At 35.5% G+C, this 11,665-nt stretch overlaps 1 protein-coding gene across 1 annotated transcript; it reads right to left on the bottom strand.

Moving 5' to 3' along the window:
- Window positions 1-390: 390 nt before the first annotated feature.
- LOC133516624 (uncharacterized) lies at window positions 391-1,558 on the bottom strand (the record flags this gene model as incomplete). The annotated part of the gene is made up of 1 exon (XM_061849638.1): window positions 391-1,558. A coding segment is annotated over exon 1 (1,125 nt), but the record flags the coding sequence as incomplete, so codon positions are not given.
- Window positions 1,559-11,665: the final 10,107 nt, after the last annotated feature.

The following is an 11,665-nucleotide window of genomic DNA, read 5'->3' as shown; positions in this document are numbered from 1 at the left end:
GCGCATATACGCGGATTATCGCACTGTATCACATTCACGTTACTAAAGGCGCTCGACCGCCACAGAAGTGCCACACCTCCGTACGGCCTACCACGCAACATGCCAGCCGATGTGTCCACTGCTGAAGTACCCGTGGCGGAGAAATCACTATCCATGCAGCTTAGATAGGATAATTCGTCAGGAAGGAGCCATGTCTCCTGCAAGGCTACTATGTCACAAGATTGGCACAGCTCTTTTATACTATCTATTGATCGCTTAACGTTTTTACAATTATAACTTGCCATTCTACACACTATTTTACTCATTATTGTGATTAAGGCCGTTTTCAATATTTTCTTTGTCCGCATATCTATGTCGGAAATGCACAAAGCGCTTAAATATAAAATCTCGCGGCCATAAGGTTTTATCTAAAAATAATGAGACCTTATTTTCAGAAACAAAAAACTTGTATGCGTTATGCTCAGTCTGTTTTTTCGTAATAATTTTCTGCAAATTAATTGTCTCATTTGTTTTTTGTCGCACATAGTCCTGTATGTCCCTTTCGTTGGCCTCCTTATGAACATTAGATATAAAAATGGGCACTTTCTTTTCGGCAGCTCTAAATTTACATTCTGCGTCACGGGCTATGCCCCTTAACCCTGCATAACGATAATTAGTTTTATATTTTTTTCGTCGTTCTACAGTTATCCAGGGGTCCCCGTTTTCGTTTTCCTTATTTTGCTGACCGCGCGTTATCTCCGGTGCATTGCACTGCCGATCAGCTGTGCCGGCCGGACAGTTTTCTATCTCGGTCACGATGACGTCACTCCCGGCCGTTGCTAACAGCGGTGAGCCGGGCGGACTACGCGTAACATGTTTTTGTTCGACGGTAGCTATAAAACTCTCCGATGGTTCCAGTTCATTTCGAGTATGTGACGCTGATAAAGAATTTGTAATGGGGGCTTGGATGGAATTGTCCAGCAAAGCATCATTAAAATGCGACATGCCCATAGGGCCACTATCTAAAAAGGCGGCACCACGCTTATTTAAATTTACATTGCATATTGAGCCGCTTAGCGAAGTTTGTTTCATGTTAAGTATCTCGGCACGTACCTCCTCAAGCTGTTGTATACGAACGTAGTTAGACTTTACTTCATTGAGCTCCGATTTAAATAACGTAAGGTCTTTTATTAGTTTCGTGACATCTATATGGTCAAACGTCACTGGAGGTAGTTTTTCTAAATTTCTGGCCACAAACACCGGCAAAACTTCAGGATCAGTTTTTAATATTAGATTGACAATATCTTCCAGATCACGCTGCTCCTGTCCTTTATTTTTACGCACTATTTTTCGTATATCCGTTGGTAACGATTCAAATAATAACGCCTTTGACGTTTTTATTTCTTCAGTGGTGAACGCAGACACACATATTTTAATTAAGGTGCCCCTGTCTATCACTGAGATTTTATTTTGGATGTAAGATAACATTTCGTCTATTACGATATTGCACTGATTGCACTTCACTAACGATGTCATTTTTGTTTTTTACGGACAATAACTGCCGCAAACGTAAAACCGCCCGGCACGATCGAATGATCTATAGATCAGTGTAAATGGGTAATTTTCTATGGAAATTTGTAATTTGCCGTTTTCATTGCACTTGAGTGTAGATTGTTGAAAACGCAATTTATTAACGTAATTTATTGACACAAGATTGCCGTGACCAATTATTTACAATCATTATAATATACACAATCACTAACAAGTTTTACTACATACTTTGAAAAAAAATCTCATGTCTGCTATTCAGATTTATTAAAACGCAGTAACGCTGTATAGTCTGTAGGTAGGTAAGCAACTTATTATATGTATAGGTAACCTCAGTTAAGTCATGAAAAGAGTTATCCTCAAAGCAAAGTAGGCATCGCCTGAATAAAAATAGGTAACCCATATTCATACATTCCTATGCCGAGTGTCGCCAATAATGTATCCATTCACGAGTTGGCAAGAATACGATTATCGCTTATTCTTTAAAAAAAATCATTAGCTAAATGTTACGGATATACATAACATGTCCTGAAACTAGTATCATTAATCTACTTACGAATCATTTATTGCTGTCAATAAAGCAAATAGCAGTTACGATCCAAGGTGACATTCGGATGTTAACTGCATTACTGTTGCGGCATTACTGCTGCGGCGTTGACACGGGCTTTGTCAATTACATTCATAAAATGGGCGACGCATTGAACGATCTAATGGGGGCAGTAATGCGGCAACGAACGTCTTTTTTTAACAAAGAATTTGACAGTGACAGTGCCCGCGTCAATGCCGCAGCAGTAATGCCTTAACAGTAATGTAGCTGCAGTTGCCATCGGAATGTCGCCTCCATGGCATACATTTAGCATTTACGACACTTTCGCAATGTTCTGCTAATGTTTTAAATTAGGCTTATCTCTTAAGCCAATTAAAATGTCTAAGGTTGGCAAAGGTGACTTGATTAGGAAGTCAATCGAATAGAGCACTTAATGCGTTACCATAAAGTAATGATTTGCAGTGATTCAATGACTCCTGTCATACGTACGCAAATTACCGATCGTAAGTCCGTGGCACTGTGTTTGGTCTTTGATTAGAATGTCATATGTACATTATACAACTCCTTCAGTGATTTGACAGTGTCATGGCTTTCGGTCCGTTTTGCAAGAATGAGATACAATAACGATAAGTTCTGGTTTAGATAAATTCTCATTTAGATATAAGAATTTCTCATAAGAAGAACGATCAGTGAAATGCTCTACTTCATTCTAGTTTGAAATCAATACAAAAATATTTCATTAAAAATGAGAAGTTCAGACGGTTTTCATAAATAACTCATGTTTTTTTAAGTCTAATCTGATGGGGTACAGTTGCCATAAGATACATCGAAGCGGCTAAGGTGCCCACAAATATCTGAACACCTCTATTATCAAGGCGTTAGAGTGCGTGTTCCGATGTTTTTGAGCACCTCGGCTGCTCCGATATATTTGATGGCGACTGTACTCACCTAGTGTCAATTTAACAAAACACTGACACTTTCTACGTTTGAATAAAAAGGAAGGAATGAAATGCAATATAAGTTTAAAGCAAAAAAAAACATTTTTGGTACAAGCTTTTATCGCTGACTGTACTTTTCTTTCCATAGGCAACTAATTCTCATAGAGACAATTTTAACAACCCAAAACATAATTAGGTTGCGTTGTTTTATGACGTTGCAGGAGGTGGCCATAGGAACTCTGTAGTTCCTATGGCCACCTTGGGTACCATAATATTGCATTGTCACCGGAGTTACAGTATACAAATTTTCAGCTTCATCGGAAACCGGGAAGTGAGTCAAATTGAACTTGCAAGATTTTATTACGACCAACGGGACAGGTGGACTAAATAAAAGCTTGTAATAAATTGCCCAATTTGAATGTAATGGCGGGTGAATTTTCCGCTCATTTACATTGTTTTCTGTACTTATTTTCCGCTACAGATTTTGACAATATCATGTCGAATTGCGTCATTTTATCTTATGCAAGACTAGCGACCCGGCCCGGCTTCGCACGGGTTACATAAAACCTTAACAAATTATACATCTAAACCTTCCTCAAGTATCACTCTATTGATATGTGAAAACCGCATAAAAATCCGTTCAGTAGTTTTTGAGTTAGACAGACGCGGCGAGGGACTTTGTTTTATAAGATGTAGTGATGATCTAAGCCGGCAGTGAATCGTGTTATTTTTCTGCGAACTATAAGCTATAAATAATGTATGTATTTGAGAAAAATACCATAGCGAATTTATGCTATGTAACCGTATCTTAATTTTATGCAGCATTTGCCACCATGTAGGATAAAGATATGCTATAATAGAGGAAAAATATGACAACGTTAAAGACACATAACAATAGTTTTTCAATCACGAATCTTTTCAAAAGTCTTAAACATACTTATGTACTAACGGTTCCAGATAAAATTAGACAACAAAAACGGAGCGACAATTTTAACATGTTGAGCAGTTTACATCTTAAAGACGTGAAAGATAAATACTGATCATTACAAAACTTGGCTACAAAAATATAGTCTGTGAAGCCATTTCCATCAGTACAGCGAGGGACGTTAGTGTTAAAAACGCTGATGAAAAAAATTTTTACGCTTTTGTATGGAGGGATTGTAGGCTGACTTGGACGACCAGCCCCATAGAAAAAAAAATGATTTTTCGCGCCAAAAAAAAATCTCTTTTTGTTATACCCTGTATATACATATAAGATTGTAATATTTGTAATATATGTTGCAATCTAACCTCTAGATTGACCCCCAGAATTTAGTTCACATGTTGGCATTATTAACATCCTGTGTGAATTCAATAAATCAGCATTTAGTGACAGTTGTATGAGACATTTTGTAAGGAAGGTATGTATGTAAATACCTACGTTTAATCTTTTATAAATTAAGAGTAACTTCAAACTACAACGTCAACATTTATTCAGTGGCATATGGCATAAGGCCACAAAGGCAAGCAAAAAAATAACATATCAGCAATTATATATAAGATACAATTAACTGAAAATATCAATTCAAACTAAAGTATTATTACTTAGAGATGTATAAAGTGTCTAAATGTCGAAATACAAAAAAAACTATAATAACAATATTAAAAACAAACAGATACAAAAAAAGCGGCCAAGTGCGAGTCGGACTCGCGCATGAAGGGTTCCGTACCATTTGCGACGGATTAAAAAAAAATCTACTTGCTAGATCTTGTTCAACATTTTACCACTTTGGACACACATTTTACCACGTTGGAAGTGTCTCTCGCGCAAACTATTCAGTTTATAAAAAAATGATATTAGAAACCTAAATATCTTTTTTGAAGACCCATCGATAGATACCCCACACGTATGGGTTTGATGAAAAATTTTTTTTTTAAATTTTATGACGTATTAAAAAAAAAACTACTCACTAGATCTCGTTCAAACCAATTTTCGGTGGAAGTTTGCATGGTAAATTATCATATATTTTTTTTAGATTTTTCATCCTGTTATTTTAGAAGTTACAGGGGGGGGGACACACATTTTTTCACTTTAGAAGTGTCTCTCGCGCAAACTATTCAGTTTAGAAAAAAATTATATTAGGAACCTAAATATCATTTTTGAAGACCTATCCATAGATACCCCACACGTATGGGTTTGATGAAAAAATTTTTTTTTTTAATTTTATGACGTATTAAAAAAACTACTCACTAGATCTCGTTCAAACCAATTTTCGCTGGAAGTTTGCATGGTAATGTATATCATATATTTCTTTTAGATTTTTCATTCTGTTATTTTAGAAGTTACGGGGGGGGGGGACACACATTTTTTCACTTTGGAAGTGTCTCTCGCGCAAACTATTCAGTTTAGAAAAAAATGATATTAGAAACCTAAATATCATTTTTTAAAGACCTATTCATAGATACCCCACACGTATGGGTTTGATGAAAAAAATTTTTTTTTTACATTTTATGACGTATTAAAAAAAAAACTACTTACTACATCTTGTTCAAACAAATTTTCGGTGGAAGTTTGCATGACAATGTATATCATATATTTTTTTAGTTTTTTCATTCTGTTATTTTAGAAGTTACGGGGAAAAAATGATATTAGAAACCTCAATATCATTTTTGAAGACCTATCCATAGATACCCCACACGTATGGGTTTGATGAAAAAAGATTTTTTGAGTTTCAGTTCTAAGTATGGGGAACCCCCAAAATTTATTGTTTTTTTTTCTATTTTTGTGTGAACATCTTAATGCGGTTCATAGAATACATCCACTCACTAAGTTTGAACAGTATAGCTCTTATAGTTTCGGAAAAAAGTGGCTGTGACAGAATCGGACAGACAGACGGACATGACGAATCTATAAGGGTTCCGTTTTTTGCCATTTGGCTACGGAACCCTAAAAACTAAAATTATTTAGGGCAACTTGCCCGGGATTTACCGGTTTAACCGTTAACCCAGTGTCAAATTGTACTGGTAACCATGGTAACTCCAGATTTAACCGGTTAACCCCGGGTTAGTGATTGATGCAAGTGGTCCTTAGAGGTGCCCACTAACCGTTAACCCCGGGTTAGTGGGATTGTGCAAGTGGCGCTAGGTGTCATGGAAGATTATATAGTTTATCAAATTATCCTTAGATGGGGTCTGAAAAATCCTGTATAGTTAAAATATTAATTAAGATGAAAGAAACATACGAGAACCGAATGAGGTGTCTCACTGTAATTATACTCAAAAATAAAGTAACTAAATATAATAGCCCGTGTTAGCTTACACAGACCAGTTTCCACAATCAGCACCCATTCACGAGTATGACGCGTATCTCAGCCATCAATGCCATCATCACAGTAAAATGTGGTTTTCCAGCGGATATTGAGCAAAAGTAATGCTGACCAAGTTTATTCGGTTAAATTTATACTGGACAAATAAGTTAAATTGACAGTGAATCAATCTAAGAGCGTACGAGTATACTAGCAATTTAATTTGAGTATGTACCTACAAGCAAGAGTACAAGGCCTTAAATGGAAGTGGGCAGGTCATGTGGCTAGGTACCAAGATGGCAGGTGGACAAGGAAAGCGACCACATGGAAAGGGCCAGGCCAGACGGACACCGCAGATCTGGAAGACCAAAAGGGAGATGGAAAGACGAGATCGTAGATATTGCCGGGGAAATTTGAACAGAAATACCATCAGATAGAGACAGTTGGAAATGCCTGGAGGAGGCCTTTACCCGCCAAGGGGCCTACACCTAAATAAAAAATAAAATAACATAAAAAAGCCTTTTATTCTAAGCATAAATCAGTTACAAATTCATGATATTATGAACAATTTAAAATTAGGTTGTGGTTTATAGGTTTACGTTGTTATTTTGTGCATTAGACCCCTTCTAGGTGAAGGCCTCCTCTATCGACTTCCATTTATCTCTATCCTTCGCTATATGAAGCCAGTTTGGTCCAGCTGTTTTTTTAATATCCTCGTCCCATCTTGTATATGGTCTACCCCAATGACGCTTGCCTTGCGGGCCACTCCACCTGGTGATTTCTGACGTCCATCTACCATCTTCGAGTCGCGCCACGTGACCCGCCATAATGCATCTATAGTTTTAGTTAAACTAAATAATAATGTGTTAAAAAATTTAATTTTAAATTTGACATAATTATTCTTAATGTACAAACAATATTTTCTCAATTCAATAGACTATTTTAAAACTATGAAATAATATAATATATAATTTACACGAAACTAAATTAAAAATAATAATTTATTAAAAAATAATTTTAGAACACTATAAAAAATAAATGCATGCTAGTTTGAAACAAATATATAATGTAATGCAAGTAAATTTAATATACTACAACAAAATACTGCATGTTAGGAAAGTAAGATTTGGAATAATAAATAAAGGCTTTTTTATTTCAGTTTTATTTATGTATAAGCAAAGAGAATAGAGTGTATAGAGGCTTATTGTCATAATAAATTTTGTAGTCACAGTAAATTTACTGCCATCTTTCGACACAGGCTTAAAACTAAAAATGAAAATGAATGAAAATATCAAAACATTTTTTCTTAGACTTTACTAATCTTATACGGAGTTACCATCTTTGGTACAAGTATGTATGTAATGTTTAATTTATATTTTATCTATTGAAATGGCTTGTTATCTATACCTACAACTTTTAAAAATACGGGTACGCATTGGACATTTGGACATGGGTACGCATGGGAACATTGAAATAAACGTTATCCAATATAACTTTTTAACAATATTTACAAGTATAATTTTATTACACTATTTAATACATTGGCGGAGCAGGTACTAAGCAAAATACTATCTAGATATGAAATACGCGTAGTTTTATTGCTATACATACTCGTATACTAGCTGTTGCACACAACTTCGTCCGCGTGGATTTATATCCCGAAACACATTTTCAACCCCTTTTTAACCCTATTAGGGGCCGAATTTTCATTAACACTAAATTATTTTTCGTGCTTTCTAATATTTTCTCTTTCTATTAATTTCAAGTCCCTATTCAAATCCTTCCCGTTACAAATTTTGAACCACCTTTTAGCCGTTATTGGGATTAATTTTCAAAAACGCTCTATTACTTTCTCTTGTATTTTATGAAAATGTCTTATTATGAAGTTTCAAGTTCCTAACTTATTATAAAATTTGATTCCCATACAATCTTTCATCCCCCTTTTAATACCCTTAAGGGATGAATTTACAAAAACTCTGAAACAAATTTTCTTCGAATTTAATGTAGGTAATACCTTTTCATGGAGTTTCAAATTTCTAGCTTAAAATAAAACATGAATGCCATACAAACGTTCAACCCCTTTTAAACTCTTTTGGGGGTTGATTTTCTCAAAATCGTTTCTTATCTCTTGTACACTTTATAAATGCCACTTAGTGTGGAAATTTCAACTTCCAAGCTTTTGTAGATTCGGCTCTGCGTTGATGAATTAGTTAGGACACACGCATTTAAACTTTTTTTTTATACTACGTCGGTAGCAAACAAGCATACGGCCCCCCCCCCTCATGGTAGATATACAGATAGATATATATGTATAGATTAGATTACTTTAAACGATTGGTAGTGTTGCAATGCACATTTGCACTGAATAGGCCTCCGTCGAGGCCTGAATTCCTAACATTTAGTGCCCGAGAGGCCGATACGAACCTACAGTTTGATATCAAAATAATATTCTTTAGTTCACATTCAAGCGAGACGTACAGGCGAATGATAACACAATGACATCATTTAGATATCATTATGATGTCAAAATCTGAGTTTGAATTGGCCTCTTAAGTTTGCACCCAATAGGCTACAGGCGAATTACTTCAAACTTACGCCAGCGACATACCTACGTAAGTTAATCACATTCTTTAGTAAAATACTTATATAGCCTATTTCTGATAGTTTACCGGTTTTACGCATAGTAATTGATATCATTCCGTGGTAAAAAATATACCTACGCATACGCGCGTGTGCCTACAGCATTGCTTTCAGATAAAGGTATTTTTTAATTATTTTTAAACATGCAAAAAGATAGTGGATGATTGTTTCTTCACATAAACCTAATCCTCATTTTCCTCTGCATATTAACCATAGCTATGCCCCTACGTTTGACTTCTTTATATTTTTATATTATTATAAAAGTTACTTACTTATATTATTATAAATTTAATCTGTTCATATAATTGACAGACGCAGCTCGATTCTGGCAACCAATGTCACTTTGACGTTAGAAATATCGTACATAAATCTTATTGGGATCACAGCGGAACCGAAATAAACGTCTATTTTAACATGTCGTTTAGTTATCGATCTTTTAAAGATCTTTCCAAGATCTTCAACGTGTCTTAATTATTCTTCGAATCGGGCCGGAATATGATGGTACTGGGGCATTATTCTTAATCGCACATTTGACGATATCGAAAATGTATTGATTGCGTGCGTGCTTACCCAAATAAGCATGAGAGAGTGATAAACTAACAGTGATATTTAATTTATATTACATTGTATTTTGTAAATTGCTCCTGAGTCTGGGTCGTATAGTTAATGTGACACAACCAGAAACTCTGGATTTTGGTACCGTTACGTCAGTTATTTGTTTACGCTATTGAAGATGCAGTTAACGGCGCATACGGGTTTTTTGTCAATCGTAAATGAATTCCCAAAATTCTGTCGGTACTGGTTGCCATTTTGCTTTAGTAAAGTACAAACGATCTGGGAGGTTAATGAAGTGCCATTCACGAAGACGCGTGGATTGACTCGTATTGTCATGTTGTTAAAGGTTAGATTTGACAAATCTGCGCTGCGGTAAAGTTTATCTAGAGGTGACAATCAAGTGCACGTTGAAGTAAATTGTATGCTTAAATAATTGGTAGGCCTAAGGTTTTCTTAACCTGTGTGTTGCTTAACCCTTATCGAGTAATCAAATTAACTAACAAAGTGTAGTAAGATATCTTAGGTACGTATAAATTATAATGCATGTGTGTGATTATAATAATGTAGCCTGTTTAAAAGCTAACATAAACCGAGTGGAATTAATAACAGTGTCACGCGAAATACATGCGACCCAATTTAGAATTTATAGCCCTCACACAAGTTAGTGTGGCATACACCTATCACTTTGCACCAATAGTTAAGTTGTGCCACCGCTTTGCAAGGATGTAAGAGACATTCGCATCGTTGTATGACATAAAATAGACCATTTACGACCCCTGTACGATTACTTTGAACAATAAACCTTGACATCGAGCCATAAATATACAGTGTGTATTTTAACCGCAAACTTAAACTAGCCGTAGGTTTTGGTGCTATAAAACAATACTGAAGGTTTATTTTATTTAGTCTTAACTACCAGAGCATAATTTTTTTTTTCGAGCGTCAATTTTTTTTGTATTGTACATCATGGTCACTTGTGACAGTTGTGACGTCGCGTCATCAAATGCGACGTTTGGAGATAAAACAATGTAGTGGTACATTGCTTGCTGGTTTATTTTATGAGGAAAAATAAAAGACGTTCATTTTTCTAAAACCTATAAAAGTAACTACCCTTTAATTACGCGTTTGTATCAAAAATACAGGCTGTATACTTGTATGTTATTTAATTTATGAGCATTCTTTGAAATAACAGCGTCGTCCTTCTTCTTTACACTGAAAAAAGTTTTTTTTAAATTTGAAGATATGCATGGCACTGGCGCAGTAACCATGCAATAGTGACGGGATTTCACTGATTACCTACAATGTTTATAGTGTAACAGCCGACTTTTTTTTATTAGTACATTTCTGCGTTTATCATGTTTAAGATAGTAATATTAATATTTTGGAACCTACATAAAGAAAAAATATCTTTACCTATGTAAGAATCTAAAATAACACAAAACCGACGGCATTAGAAACATACATATTGATATGTATATTAAACATAGGAAACTATTTCTTATATCTCACCACCCACCTTTAAGTGGTAAATTAAATCGAAAGTGGAACATATGTGTTCTCAAATACTAGACACATTGAATGGGCAATAATTTAAACCTGTCCTGCTGGGCGACACAATGTAGCTGAATAAAGCTAGAAACGTGACAATTATTCCATTTTATTACCAAGCACGTGCGTGTGGGAGGCACAAGCTGACCAGAATAAATGTAGTCTCCGATACGTAGATATCATAGTCTTGATGTCAAGTAATACTGGTTTTGCCCTAGAACTAACTCGCCCACACTCGCACTAGCAATGGGAATATACGGCCAAGACACTTAAGTTTTGATATGTTATGTGCAACAACTAGATTGGCTCGATTATTGGCTATGACGTGTCCACCTTGCCCACATCCACCGGCGTAAATACGTCGGCAGCATTTAGATAAATATCTTGTTAACGTTAATCTAAAGATCGGAAGTTGCTTAACTGTCTACCTGACTAGCAAAGGTGAGTGTGTACCACCGTAAGCTTAAAACTACTGTGCAGATTTTGATGAATGAGGAGTCACGCAATACGTTTTTGCGGGTAGGAGAGTCAAGTTAAAAAAATTAAATGTTTAAAGTTGATAGGTATAAAGCGGTTGATTTAGAATGATTTTAAGCCTTAACTCATAAGCTCGTATATATTGAAAT

This window comes from Cydia pomonella, chromosome 3 (genome assembly GCF_033807575.1).
Source record: "Cydia pomonella isolate Wapato2018A chromosome 3, ilCydPomo1, whole genome shotgun sequence".
Taxonomy (NCBI): Eukaryota; Metazoa; Arthropoda; class Insecta; order Lepidoptera; family Tortricidae; genus Cydia; species Cydia pomonella.
This window is presented reverse-complemented; position numbering and strand designations above follow the sequence as displayed.